The sequence below is a fragment of the Panthera tigris genome, chromosome C1 (genome assembly GCF_018350195.1).
Source record: "Panthera tigris isolate Pti1 chromosome C1, P.tigris_Pti1_mat1.1, whole genome shotgun sequence".
Taxonomy (NCBI): Eukaryota; Metazoa; Chordata; class Mammalia; order Carnivora; family Felidae; genus Panthera; species Panthera tigris.
Genome location: NC_056667.1, coordinates 33,798,244 through 33,812,173, shown reverse-complemented (window position 1 = coordinate 33,812,173; position 13,930 = coordinate 33,798,244). Strand labels below are relative to the sequence as shown.

Sequence of the window (13,930 nt, the reverse complement as noted above, 5' to 3'; positions counted from 1 at the left end):
AACAGAGTGGGAGCGAAGGTCAAAGATCAGCAGCCACGGCAGCTACTCTCCTCCTAGGGCTTCCTTAGCACTCCTTTCTTGGACTCTTTAAGGGGTCCTAGAGCCCTCAAGTACCTCTAGATTCCTTTAAAGGGCCCCTACCCAAACAAGGCCCCAGATCCCCCCACGAGACTTGCTGCCACACCGGTGGTGCTGAGGGTCCGAGGTCGGGGGAAGCTCCACTTCCAGAGGCAGTGTCAGCACAAAGACGTCCAGCGTAATACTGAGGTCCCTCAGGGGCACGCGGCCTCCAATGGGGGGGCCCTCCAGACTGGAAAGGACCTGGCCTGGGAGAGGGGGAGAGTCAGGGGTTGCTGGAGCCTGGGGACAAGCACAGACTTCAAGTTCTCAGTGCTAATGAGTTACGTCCACCCACAGACAGGCAGGCAGGCTGTACTGGGACCTGTGGCCTTCCCTTGGGCACCCCAAACTCACCCAGGCAGGTGGGCAGGCTGCACACAGGTACTGAGCTGTGCTGCCCGCGCAGCCGCACAGAGCACGTGAGGTGCAGGAAGAGAGGTGGCAGGTCATGTACCAGGCCCTCAGGCCCGGTAGGTGAATCACCCCCCAGGATACTGAAGGAGTCTTCATCAGGGTTCACAGTGTCCGCATCTGACAGCGAGGCAGAGTCGAGCCCAGCTGGCCCCAGGTCTGGTTCACGGCTCTCACGATACTCCACCTCTAGCTCTGGGTCACTCTCAGTGACCACACAGCAGGCTGTGTCTCCTAGACATGGATGCATGTCGTGTGGTTAATGGGAGAGGCTGGCAGTGGAGGGCCCTGAATCCTGGCTTTAAGCAGCCTTCTCATCTCTATCCATTGTCCACACACCTTCTTCTCCTAGGAGTTCAGCCTCCGAAAACTCCAGGTCACTGACTTTTCTGTCTACTGTGTCCCGGGGGCCCTCATCCTGAACAAAACAAAGAGAGCTTTATCCAACGCAGGACAAGAGCCACATCTGGACCCCAGGGAGCCAAGCGTCAAGAGGACCTGGGTGGGCCCAGTGGGGCCTCTGGGCTACAGGTCGGGGGTCCGAGAGAGGAAGGGAGGAAGCCGCTCACCTCTCGCCTGCTGGATGGAGGGCAATAGAAGAAGTAGTGGGGATTGGAGGGCACCGTGCGGAAGTAGAGACCACTGATCTCCAGGAACTTCTCCTGTTTTGGGGTTAGAAAGAGGCTGTTATGTCAGCCAGCCCTCAGCAGAACACTATCCCCTACCTTAGAATAGACAGCTACATACCCCCACCCCAGGAGAGAACACTGCGCCCGGTGCAGGCAGGGCTCCACCCCTCTTCTGCCCTCACCAAGCGTCCCACCTGGATGAGGCTATGAAGGGCATCATGTGCCTCTCCTCGGAGCTGGCAGACGTCTGTCAGAGAGATCTCCAGGCTAGGGTCTGGAATCCCAGGGACACGGCTGCTCTGAAACTCAGGCTCGCTGAGGTCCTCAGTCTCTATGCTGAGTGGTCAGGGAGGGGGTGAAGGGTGCGTTAAGGAGGTGTTAAGAATCAGCGAGCCCTAGAGGAGGCTGCTTCCCTACTAGGCGCAGCCCACACCTGTCTCTAGCAAGCGTGCTCAGCACAATGGCACGGGCAGTGGAAGAGGCGAGGAGAACAAGCCGACCTATTTTGGCTCGAACCTCCGTGTTTGTTAACGACCGGACATTGCTGTGACGCAGAGGAATGAGTACAGGTGACTCCCAGTTTTCTGACTTAGACCACTGGGTGGAGGGTGATCTCACTCACCACGGAAGGAGAACAGGTGGGGAAGCAAGGTCTGGTGGGAAGAAGATGCACTGATTTCGGGGCATGAAAGGTGGGGGATCTAGGGCTCCAGACAGGGAACTGGCTGGAGTGCAGACCTGAGTGTCATCAGCACACTCCTCCCTCTGTGTCTGCCGCTTCCCCGATGCTAATATGCGGCAGGCACGGCAGGATGGCAGGTGCCAGACACAGCCGTCTGCCTGCTTGCCTTTCTCCCTTCAGGGACCTGCTGGGCCCGAGGTGAGCTAGGGACTCAGCAGTGAGGGCAACACTCTGCGAAACTCACAGGTAGTTCCAGAGATTATTACTATTGTATGAGCATCCTCAGAACAAGCTTCTACTTTCATTGATGGCGAGTGGCAACTCCCTACTCCTAACCCAGCTCAATACTCCACACCAGAACAGAAGAGACGGGGAGGAGACTCGGGTCTATGCCAAACAGGTGGGAGCAGGAAGCCAGCGACGAAGCAACTGCCTCCTTGGTGTGTGGGCACGATCGTGCGTGGCCGTTCCCCCAGATGGGAAGGTCTCTGTTTACAGGACCTTTGTGCACCCCGGACACATCACTAAGGGACAATCCTAACCTGGACTCAGAAGCCAGGACAGCTCGTTCCCGAGGCTCAGGGCCCTCCTCGATGCTGCTGCTGAAAGGCCCAGGGCTAAGAGGCCCAGGGCTTGGGGGTGCCTGAGGCAAAACCCGAATGTGGCCGCACAGTGCAAGCAGGAAAGGGGTGATGTCTACTTCTTGTAGTAGCTCCTCGCAGGCATCTACCGCTATCAGCAAGTCCTGTGAGGTGACGCTCTGTGCTTGCTGCAAACTCCGGAACAGTCCTGAGGAAGAGGAAGGGGCCACGACCGGAATGGCCTCTCCAGTTCCCATCCCCGTAATCCTGCGAAGCCCCACTCCTCCCTGAGGCTCCCTCAGGCGGCCCCCTCCTCACCACGGACGTAGCATCGCTGTGCGTGCTCCTGTAGCAAGGCACAATGATTGGCTGCCTCCTTGTGCCTGGGCTCCATCCAGACTGAGGATGGGGAGGGCTGATCGAGGAACTGAGTCCTAGGAACGGGAGCAAAGAGAGAGCTCGGCCAGGTCTCCTTAGTGACATCTCTGACTCGCCGTCTACCCACACTCCACTGGAGGGTCTGTACACCTCTACTGAATATATTCACAGCCCAGCAAGTTCACTTGATTTGCTGAAGGAAGCTGAGCAAGGGGCTGGCAGGACCTGGCTAAGAAACTGAGTTCTGACCACTGATGGTCAGCCTGTCTGTCCATGCCCTGGACTATGGTCATGAGCCTTGGCTGGGAGCCACGGTTGGGGGAGGACCTAGGTCCACATTGAGGGTACTCACCGGAAGATGAGGTCTCGGGGTGCCTGAGGGGGCTGCAGGCCAACCATTTGCTCCCTCAGTGCTTCCAGGGCACAGCTATAGATGTAAACAGGACACCGGGTCCGGGGACCATCTGCACCCTCTGTCTGTGGAGCCTGACGCCCAGCGTAAGCCTGTAAGTCCCGACGGAAAGGTGGGCTTAGGTCTCCTGGAATCTGGGCAGTGTCTGTGGGAAGAGGGTCACATGGTCTCCAAGCCTTCTATTTGTTCCCAATCCTGCTCCTGCTTAACTGACTTCAGAGTCAGCGGCCTTACCTCCAGCTGGAGTGACGCTGAGTGTGGGAACCTGGGCCTTTGTAGCCCTCACCCCAGTTCCTCCCAGGTCTTTCAGGCTGGGGGCCCCGCTCCCATCCCCAAACTTAGGCTTTGTCTCCTCTTGAGAGGGTCCCTCCAGGCCACAGGCAGCCAGATGTTGGACATCTGAAGACGAAAAGAGAGACATAAGTTAGAGCTGCCTGGTGGGCTGGTGACGGAGAAGAGGGTTTTGTATCTGAGGCCAGTGATAAAGGCCATTGGGTGGTACCTGAGAAGGTAGCTGGGAGGAAAGTCAGAAACACATGCTGGGGAGTCACAAGCCTTGCATAGCAGCGCCACTGAGGGGAATGGGTAGAGATGAGAGGCTTGAGAGTCTCAGGAGGGCCTATAACCTTTAAGACAGAAAATCAGAACAATCTGTAAAGGACCGCCCAACCCCTGCTCCCTCCCTCCACCCTGGAGCGCAGCCTTAGGTATAGAGTGCAAGATGCAGGGCAAAGGGGAACTCAGTACCCTGTCACTGGCAGGAGGCATTCAGTATCCCTGGTGATAGAAAGCTGGGGTAGGGGTGGCACGAATATGTGGTAATAGAAGGAGGTCAGTGTGAAAAGGGGCTGAAGGAGACAAATCAGTGCTGACCAGGGGAGGAAGCGCTGAGTCTCCAGCGGCCTGGGCGCTGCTGACTGCTTGATCCTTTAGGATCCCGTGGGCCCCCACGGGAGACTCCTCCGGACCTACGATGGGGGTAGAGGTGGGTGGAAGAGGGCAGGGCTGGCATAGAGGCAGGGCTCTGAGGTGAAGAGAGGGGGAGACCAAAACCCAAAGACAGAAGCCCCCCTGAGGGGTGGGGAAATGGGGCTGGGCCAGAGCGTGCTGTTCGGGAAAGAGGCAGGAGCTCACCTGGACCGTGGCAGGTCCGCCGCAACACCTCACTCAAGAAGGTGGCCTGGTCAGCAGTGGTCAGTGGGATCTCCCGGTCACTCAGCTCCTGCCCCAGGCAGCTGTGCAGCAGGCACAGCACCATGTCGTTGGTGGGACAGGGCCCCTCGGCGAGAGGGACACCCTCTGGTTCTGCCCGACATACACTCCGCTCAGCACCAAGAGCCTCCTGCCGGCCAGCCCCCTGGCTCAGCCCTGACCATGGCAGCCCTCCTGCAGCCTCCAAGCCTCCTCCTGTCCCAATGTTCCCACGCATGCTGACCCTCTACGTGTGGGTGAGTAAGTACGAAGTTCACCCACCTCTGGAAAGCAGAAGGAAGAACATCTGGAGCTGCTGACACTGAGGCAACAGTCCCATTAGGTCAAAATGGAAAGGGATCTCGTGGACACAGGTATCTCCTCCCTGGTCCAATCCTAGGAGGCAGGGAAGGAGGACGATAGCCACAGTGAGACCCGGACTCCCCAGCTACGGTTGCCTTCTCCCCACACACTTTCCTGTTCCATCCCAGGAGCCCCTTCCCCACTGACCATTAGAGATCCTCGGCTCTGGGGGCAGGGGACTCCATTCCTTGCTCTGGCACAGCTGTATCAGGTATTCAAAGCTCAGCATGGAGCCTATGCAGGCAGCGTCCCGAGGGTGGAGCTAGGGGACAAACAGCAGAGGTCAGGGGTCAGCCTGTCCTAGCCCAGAGTACTCTGGTGTCCAGCTCTCAAGGAAGCCCACACAGTCACAGACATGCAGAACACAGAGATTCAGAGGGACCAGGAAGCCCACAGCTGTGGTACTCCAGAGGGACGGTAGCTAACCCGGTAAGGTGTGGGGCTGCTTCAGAGGTCACTCACAGCTCGAGGGATCTCAGAGTATGTCAGGTCCCGCAGGTGCTTCCAGCTCTCGGGGCCAGGCCCCACTCGCCCATACTGCGGCTCTACCCACACCTCGGTGACCAGGTTGAGCTCTGAGTCTCCTTCCAGGGCCTCCACCTCCACATCGTTGTCATCATCTGTCGAGAAGCTAAAGGAGGAGGAGCCCTGAGCCTGGCAGAGCGGAGAGTCCGATCCACAACTGAATGGCAGGGGGTCAGTTCACTGAAGGCACACAGGTTGAACACAACTTGCGCGTGGCCTCTCTGGGCCCGTGTCTGCCTGAGGAAACGTCTGATGGGGTGCCTGGGTGGCTCAGTTAAGCGTCAGACTCTTGATTTTGGCTCAGGTCATGATCTCACAGTTTGTGAGATCGAGCCCCACATAGGGCTGACAGTGTGGAGCCTGCTTGGGATTCTCTCTCTCTCTCTCTCTCTCTCTCTCTCTGCCCCTCCCGCCTCCCCCCAAAAAACTTAAAACAAACAAACAAACAAACAAACAAACAACAAACAGCACCCTTACCCCGACTCTCCTGCAGCCCGGGAGACAGAACTTCAGGGGTAGTAAGGAGAAGGGAGAATGTGGAGAGAGGCAGCTCTCCAGGCAGACCCGGGTCTCACCTGTCTTTGGTGGAGGTAGAGTGTGGGGGGAAGAGGATGTACTGGACAACACATGTGTGCCTCTCTTCGCCTGCAGCCTGCCCCAGGGGCTCATTCTGGGGGCAGAATGGGAGATCTTGGGTAAACCTCAGCCAAGCCAGAGACTTGGCCCGGCCCAGCTCTGGCCCCCAGAACTCTAGCCCCTTGCCACATTGTCCTGGGACTGGCCTCAGGCTCTGGGTCCTCTGGCCACAGGGTCCCCATGAGGCACCGTTTCCAGCAGCCCCAATGCAGCTCAGAGGCAAGTGTCCCTCCAGTGACAGACCTTGTTGGGGAGGTGTCACAAGGGATGGCACACACCTGAATTGGAAGCTCCAGGACCATGTTGATGATTCCTTCCCCACTGCAGGCAAAGTGGAACCCTTCTGACAGTCGGACTCTGAAGCCCCGTAAAGGTGGGGGCGGCGACAGGATGAGATGGGAGAGAGATGCTCAGAGTCCGTCCCCCCGCCCCATGCCACTTCCGTGCCCACCTCCCAGCAGCCATCCAGGCAGACCCGTGTGCTGACAGCCCTGTTCAGACTACTGGTGCCTCAGGTGCAACAGCTCTAGCTGCACAGGCCAAAGTGAACAGACCTGGGGGAGGGGCAGGGGAGGGCAGTGGCAGGCGCTGCTCTGCGCTAAATCCTGTGCAGAACAGCAGTGGCTCAGAGGCTTAGAGATGGGGGGCGGGCTCTGACTCAGGCTTCCTGCCAGCGGTCACCCAGAGTCTATGCTTGCTCTCTCCCTGCCCTGAGCTGCCTGGCCAGGCTTGGGTAACATACTCGGTGAGGACAGAGAGGAGCTGCGCGATGGCGCTGAGTGGCAGTGCGGGGACCAGGCCCGATGGGATGCTCCAGAGCCAGCGCTGGTGGTAGAGGTAGCGGGACAGCGACGCTAGGCTAGAGGAGGCTGAGCGGCCTGACACCAACGGCAGTGGCCCTGGTGGCTCCAGCGTCAGTAAGAAGGGTGCCCGGTAGTCCAGGGGTAGCTTCTCATACCTGGACAATGGAGGCAATCGCTTGATCTCCGCTCATTCCCAGCTACGCCCCAGCCCTCCCACGTGCCCCGGCCTGGGCCCCAGCCTCTACACCAACCTGATGAGTAGCTTGTCCAGGGGTTTATGCAGGACCACAAGGCAGGGCCGGTCAGACAGGGCCTGCTGCGGGCCCAGCATGGGGGGGGACTTGGAGGGAGAGCTGCCCCCACCAACACCCCCCAGCCCTTTTCGTTTGACCTTGGGTGTTGGCTCCTTGCTTTGCACCCGGTGGGGGAAACGCAGCCGCAGGATCTCTTCCCGCAAGCCCGACACGATCTGGGAAGAAATGTGATCAGATCCTCCTAACCCCGTCTCCTATAGATCTGGGAGAAAGGGTCCCCAGATAAAGTGATTCAGCCCTCTACTCCAAGCATTCCTTGGCCTGGGGGCTCCTTTCTCCACTGGCCCTGGCCTTGTGCAGTTTGTGGGGAAGGAGCTAGTCCACTCTACAGGGCTCCTAGGTCTGGGAGTCAGGCAGTGCCCAGCTTACCTTGTGCCGGGCCTGGGCCGGTGTGCCGATGGGAAAACCCAGACGAAGAACCATGCATGGGGCCTTGGAAATGATGCGGACCATGTAGAAGGAGGAGGGGGGCTGGTCTGGGGCACTAAGGAAAAATGGGGGTGAGTGAGCAGCCCTAGACTGGGAGTAAGTGGGTTGAGAAGGAGGGGGGAGGTCTGGGGTCAGAGGAAGAGACATGGGATGCAGTGGAGGGGGAGGAGTGAGGGGACATCATTTTGCCCACCTGGAGAGCAGCTTCACATAGGAATAGCCCTCGACCAGCACGAAGCTGCTCCAGTCCCGGAGCAGAGAGGTCAGCGAGGAGTGAGAGATCCTGCACTGCACAGTGCTGTAGCGCCCATTGCTGCCGGGAGTGTGCAAGTGCTTGGGAATTGGTCTGGAAGACAGGTGCACAGAGGTCACATCTCACAGCCCCAAGCTTGGGGACAAAAAACAGATAAATTGCTACTTCTCTCTTCTGGGTGCTATCTGAGGATGTGGGGGTGGACGAGCAGGAAGACCAGGAAAGGAAAGGGTCATCGTTTTTCCTTGGCTAAAGTTGGTGAGGGCTCATCTGCTGTTCCCCTTTCCCATCACCCCCTGTCCCCTCAGCCCGTGGAGGGTACCCACGTGTCGTGCTCCAGGATCAGTACTAGGCGATGCATGTGCAGCCATCGCTGCCACGAATTAGCATCCATGGACAGCACTGGCTTCCAGTAGGCAGCGAACTGGGCGTGGGATGAGTCAGATCCGCTGTGCTGCAGGGAGAGCACCTGGGGACAGGAAGGCCTGTCCTATAGAAGCACTTGTGGACAAAGAGGGCACAACCTCCAAACAGCGAACAGGACCACGGGGCCCAGGGGTCGGAGATGGCAGTGGTTTACGGCCAAAGGAACTTAGAGCCCAGCTTGAGACAGAAGCGAAAAACAGAGGCCTCTAGTATGAAGGCCAGATTAGGATGAGCTCAGAAACAGACCGTGTAGCCCTTTAGAGGTAAATCCAGGCAAAGGATGGAGCCTGCCACGTTTCCGTCACTGACTTAAGAGGAATGCTGCTAAATGATGGGAGGAACTCGGGATGAGGCCACCACACGCCAGCATAAACCCCCCCTCATGGTTCAAGGCTGACAACTGTGGGCTGAGTGCGAAATAAGCACAGGACAAAGGAAGCTATGGTCTTCAGGAGGCGCACAGTTGAGGGTGGTTGGCACTGGTGGAAAATAGAGTTGCCAGAGAAAGCCAGAGTATGTCACATGGAGATGGGGCGAAGGGGCTCACAGTCAGCTGGGATGCCACCACCTACACGACACCCGTGGTCTGTCGAGGACAGCCTCTCTCTACAGACCCTTCTCTGCCAGGAACTTGGAAGGAGGGAGAATTGCTCTCAGGGATAAAGCTTAGAATTCTGGTCCAGGTGCCTCAGACACGAGGGAAAGAAAGAGAAGGTGGTTCTGGGCTCCAGAAGCTGTGCCAGTCCAACATGGGCGGGCATGAAGCAGGGATCCCGAGCATCAGGGCTACTCACCGGGGTGGTGGAGCCAGGAGGGATATAGAAGAGTGGCACCCCACTCTTGGTGCTGTCAGGAAGCGTGAAATGTTCTGGGACCGAAGAGAAGGACTGAAGGTGGGCTAGCATCTGGTCCGTCTGGTTAATGCTGCAGAACAAGGGCTGGCCCTGAGTCACACCTGACTGTGGCGGGTACGGAGGAAGGCAGCGCGGGGGGGCACCTGGGACCCTCGACACAAGCCTGCTCCTCAGGGGCACTCTCTCCAGCTCCCAGTTTCACACCTCTGTCCCTCCCACACAACAAACGGCGTCGCTCACTGAGTGGTGACCTCACTCACCTCTGCAACGTGTTCCAGAACCGCCGGATAACATGGGTACGATATAGTGAGCGAATGGGTTGCCTTAGCGCACAGGACACATCATGCAGAATGTCATAGCCGCCTTCCATCGTCACTTCCACCCGTGTTCCTCGAGGGCCCTCCGGCTCCAGGGGCCAGGGCGCCACAGCCACATACTCAATGCGCATGTTGTGTTTCCACAGCAGCACCAGCTTCACCTCCAGCTGAGACCCTCCTTCAGGGGAAGCAGGAGGCTACTCAGGGGAAGAAGGGACAGGACTCCAGCCTGGGACTGAGTTCTATCCGAAACCCCCACCTACCTCATGGAACTCTAGCCTGGCTAAAGGTTCCAAGCATGGTTCCAGAGATTTCAGGCCTAGAGCCTGCCAACTGCCACAAACAGAAGTTTACAGGAGTGATCTGAAAACAGAGCCAAGTTCAGGACACCACACCAACCTCAGCTGACTTCTCTCTGGCAAAGGAGATGGAACTGGGAAGCTAAATGCTAAGAAGACTAACCCCTGAAGGCAGCTCAGAACCCATGTGTCTCAAATGACAAGCAGAATCTCATGTGTGATACCGAGGTGGCTTCTGCTTTGCCCAGCAGGTCTGACCCTTGTATGATGTGGCAGGGTTTAGTGACCCTTACCTTTGGCCAGGGTGACTTCTCGAACACTGTAGCCCTCTCGAAGCCGTACAGACACGGTGCTGACCAGGTCGGCTGGTACCTCCTTCTCAGTGTGCTTCTTCCGGCGCAGAGCCAAGGCAGGGTTGCTGCTTGCAGAGACCAGGTGCTCGTTAAATAAGCGGTGCTGAGAGCCTAGAAGACCAGCAAGGATGTGCAAGAGGCAGGCGGTTCTCTGTGAGCCTACAGAGATCTAGGGGGAGGGGCTATGCTGAAATCCCGGGGAGAGAAGAGTGTCAGAACAGTCAGCCTCAGGCACGCGCTCAATCTCTCTAGGGACCAGAACTCTCAAACCATTCCCGAATCACCTCTGGGTCCGTGCTACACTCCCCTGCCAGCCCCACTTGCCCCAGTCTGATCCTCACCGCAGTAATACTCAGGATTCAGGGCTTCCCCACTGCGAAGGAAGGAGTAGAGGAGAAATGCCCGGTGGTAGACAGTCAGACCCAGGCTGCCTGGTTCTGGCTCAGGACAAGTGGACAGGTAGGAACCAAACGTGGCCATTGCGATGAACTTCATCAATTCCACATTGGGCACGTGGCCAAAACTGCAGTCATAAGAGTAAACTCCTCCCACCTAGAGAAAATGAGGAATTAAAGGCACCAAAAGAGGCACCTGAGAAGGAAGAACAAAAAAGTGGAAGAGACTGGGCTGGGTGGCTGCGCCCATCTCCCAGATGACAGAGCGGGAAGAGGGTCAACATTCTCCCAGGAAAGAACACTGCTCTGCAACTTTCCTTCCCTGGGCTCCTGTCTGAAGCCCATTCCATCTGGCCATGCCCTTTTTCAGAACGTCAAACACCAGACTGCACCACTCACTAAAGATTGTGAGAAATGGTTCATTGGCTTCCTGTCACCATCCGAGAGACGTCAGCGTCTCTAACAAAATGCTTCTCAAACCTTAGGGTACAAAACACCTGGGGAATCGCTTCTCGGCCTTTTGGCTAAGATCAAGTGCAAAACACCTGGGGATATTGTTAAAGTGCAGTAGGTCTGGGATGGGCCTAAGATTTCCCATTCCTAACAAGCTCTGTGGTGATGCCAATGCTGCTGGTCCATGGGCCATATTTTGAACCCGAAGCCTGTAGATCAGAGATTGGCAAACTACACATAACCTGTGTGCCAAATCTAGCACATCAGCCATTTTTGTAAATAAAGTTTTATTGGAACACAGCCATTCCCATTCATCTTGTCTATGACTGCTTCAATACGGTAAGAGCAGAGCTGAGTAGCTGCGACATCCGTTTGGCCAGCAAAGCTTAAAATACTGACTAGCTGGCCCCTTCAGAAAATGATGACAGACCTATTCTAGAAGGTTCATTCATATCCCTGGCCTCTCAGAGTTCCTGAACCCTCATCTGCAGAAACGAACTCTATTCCACTCACTTGCCTGCTGGCTACATGCTGGCTCTTAGCTTCACTTGGAACCACTTCATTTTTGCAATTTCAGTTGCCACATCCTACTGATTACACACAATTTTATCTCTTTGGATTCCTTCCATCCTCCTTCTCCTGCTGCTCTCTGACCTCATTAAGACTGCCAGCCCTCGAACCTCTACTCTTTCCAAGTCTATCCCTGGCCCTCTTGACTTTACTCCTCTTCCCCCTTAAAAGCCCAACTAGGATCACAACCTCTATACCTGGGTCCCAAATGGAGACAAGTGCAATGGTGTATAGGCTGACACCACATCAGAACATATGACACCCAACCCAGCAAGTCCTTCAGGGCTGTCCTCAATCCTGTTCTCCCAACTCTGGCCTCCCTCACAGTACTTACCCTTCCCTTTTCCTTCAGGGAGAGACCAGAGACCCTTAGCAGAATTATCTACATCTTCACTTCTATCCACTCCAAAAGAGTCCCTTGATCTACTTCTTGAGCCAACACCGTCCTGTCAATGTAGAGACTTTACTCCATCAGGTTTCCTTTTCTTTCCCTTATTTTCAAATCCTGCTTCCTCACGGTTCCTCAGAAACATGCTGGTATCTAGCTTAAAACAACAAAACAACAGGGGCGCCTGGGTGGCTTGGGCAGTTAAGCGTCCGACTTTGGCTCAGGTCATGATCTCACGGTTCATGAGTTCAAGCTCCGCACCGGGCTCTCTGCTGTCTGCACGGAGCCCGCTTGGAATCCTCTGTCCCCCTTGCTCTCTGCCCCTTCCCCGCTCGTGCTCTTACTCATGTTCTCTCTCAAAGATAAATAAACATTTAAAAACACAAAACCAAACAGAACAGAACCAAGCATCTGTCTCTTCCACCCTGCACTTCCCTCTGGCTACTGTTCTCGCTCTTGTTCCCCCACTTGATCTGAGCAGCCAAATTCCCTGTGTTAACCCTCTTCCATCCACTGCAATCATTTCCCTGGCCACCTCTTCACTGAAATGACCTGAAGAAGATCCCCGTGACCTCTTAATCACCAAATCCAAAGGGTACTGTTCATTCCTCATTTTACACGATCTTTCTGCTGCCATCTCACACTGTTAACTACTTCTTTCCTCCCCAAACTCTGACTCCTTTGACATGAGAACCTCCTGGTTCTTGTCTGATTATTTCCCTTCATTCTTTGCTGGGTTCTCTTCTTACAAAAGACCTTTAAACACCGGTATTCCCCAAGGTTCTTCAGGGACCCTCTTCTCTTCTCAATCACCATCTGTAGGCTGACAAATTCTAACTCTCTCAACTAGTGCTGTCTCCTGAGTACCAGATCTGCATCTCCAACTGCTAACTGCTATGAATAGCAGCCATCTATTACATAATTATGCACTCTGCCGAGCACTTTAAATGCATTGTCGCACCCAGTGAAGTAGGCACCATTATAATCTCCACTTACAAATGAATCCGACCAAGAATCAAGTGATATGCCCAGTGTCACACAGCTAATAAGCAGAGGCGGGATTCAGGCCAAGTATGCCTAACCCCGAAGGTGATGCTTCCAACTGCTATCCCATGGATCCATAAGCGCCTCAAATGCAACATGCACAAACTTGGGCTCATCATCTTGTCCTCACTCCACCCCAGCTGCTTCTCCTCGTTTGCTCTGCTGGCTACCCAGCCACCACTGGAGTCACAAACTTAGAGACATCTTTAACCTCTCTTTCTTGCTCACCCCTCACACCTTGCTAATCATAAGTCATGCTGACTCCACCTCTTCATTTTCTCAATTCTATCCCCTTGTCTCTTACCCTTTATCCCCCTAATTTAAGCCCTGCTCCTCTCTCACACTGACCACCACAATTAATAATCTCCCGGCCTCCACTCCGGATTTCACGCAACAGCAAGAGTGACCTTTATAAAACATAAACCCAACTAGTGGCTTTCCTTATACTTACCCACGTCACCCACAGAGTTATGCTGAAATGCCGTAATACAGCAGAACCAGCTCTTCGTGTTCTGGCCAGTGCCTACCCTCCAGCCTTGTTTCCCAGAGTGCTTTGCCTCCCACCCTACAGTCCATCAATCCAAACTGGCTGTGGTTCACTGAAAATTCCTATTCCTTCCTTTGCTCAAGCTAGTTTTTGGGTTTTCTGATCCTTGCAATGAAAATGGTAATCACTCATCTAATGGGGGAGATGAGGCTGGAAATGGCTGTCAAATTTCAAAACTTGCACTCTTTTTACTATAACATGCTGTTTCCCCACACCCTGAGGACAAAGATGAGAGTCCTCTCCCACCACTGCCATCTATCCTGTTCCATTTTTTTTTTTAATTTTTTTTTTAACGTTTATTTATTTTTGAGACAGAGAGAGACACAGCATGAACGGGGGAGGGTCAGAGAGAGGGAGACACAGAATCCGAAATAGGCTCCAGGCTCCGAGCTGTCAGCACAGAGCCTGACGCGGGGCTCGAACTCACAGACCGCGAGATCGTGACCTGAGCCGAAGTCGGCCGCTCAACCGACTGAGCCACCCAGGCGCCCCCATCTATCATGTTCTAGACAGGACACCTATTCCCCCCACCGACACACAAGCAACTACGTTATTGG

At 55.4% G+C, this 13,930-nt stretch overlaps 1 protein-coding gene across 3 annotated transcripts in view; it reads right to left on the bottom strand.

The window, feature by feature from the left end:
- Nucleotides 1-13,930, bottom strand: part of SZT2 (SZT2 subunit of KICSTOR complex) — a 51,898-nt gene that overhangs the window by 20,727 nt on the left and 17,241 nt on the right. For 2 of the 3 annotated variants that reach the window (XR_006221334.1, XM_007077329.3), the window contains exons 8-33: nt 10,318-10,528; nt 9,917-10,087; nt 9,268-9,502; nt 8,948-9,077; nt 8,054-8,196; nt 7,668-7,820; nt 7,415-7,529; nt 6,983-7,200; nt 6,671-6,886; nt 6,207-6,285; nt 5,868-5,962; nt 5,230-5,398; nt 4,915-5,029; nt 4,687-4,800; nt 4,348-4,518; nt 4,087-4,181; nt 3,716-3,839; nt 3,448-3,612; nt 3,154-3,358; nt 2,742-2,857; nt 2,385-2,631; nt 1,355-1,496; nt 1,101-1,193; nt 871-949; nt 475-765; nt 185-326 (exon numbers count right to left, since the gene is read on the bottom strand). Coding sequence is in view for 2 of the 3 variants with exons in the window: in XM_007077329.3 (XP_007077391.2) it covers nt 185-326; nt 475-765; nt 871-949; nt 1,101-1,193; nt 1,355-1,496; nt 2,385-2,631; nt 2,742-2,857; nt 3,154-3,358; nt 3,448-3,612; nt 3,716-3,839; nt 4,087-4,181; nt 4,348-4,518; nt 4,687-4,800; nt 4,915-5,029; nt 5,230-5,398; nt 5,868-5,962; nt 6,207-6,285; nt 6,671-6,886; nt 6,983-7,200; nt 7,415-7,529; nt 7,668-7,820; nt 8,054-8,196; nt 8,948-9,077; nt 9,268-9,502; nt 9,917-10,087; nt 10,318-10,528 (4,034 nt within the window). In the remaining variant the exon portion in view is untranslated. Of the gene's footprint in view, nt 1-184; nt 327-474; nt 766-870; nt 950-1,100; nt 1,194-1,354; nt 1,497-2,384; nt 2,632-2,741; nt 2,858-3,153; nt 3,359-3,447; nt 3,613-3,715; nt 3,840-4,086; nt 4,182-4,347; nt 4,519-4,686; nt 4,801-4,914; nt 5,030-5,229; nt 5,399-5,867; nt 5,963-6,206; nt 6,286-6,670; nt 6,887-6,982; nt 7,201-7,414; nt 7,530-7,667; nt 7,821-8,053; nt 8,197-8,947; nt 9,078-9,267; nt 9,503-9,587; nt 9,889-9,916; nt 10,088-10,317; nt 10,529-13,930 lie in introns of those variants that run through there. The other variant, XM_042996859.1, reaches the window with a different exon arrangement.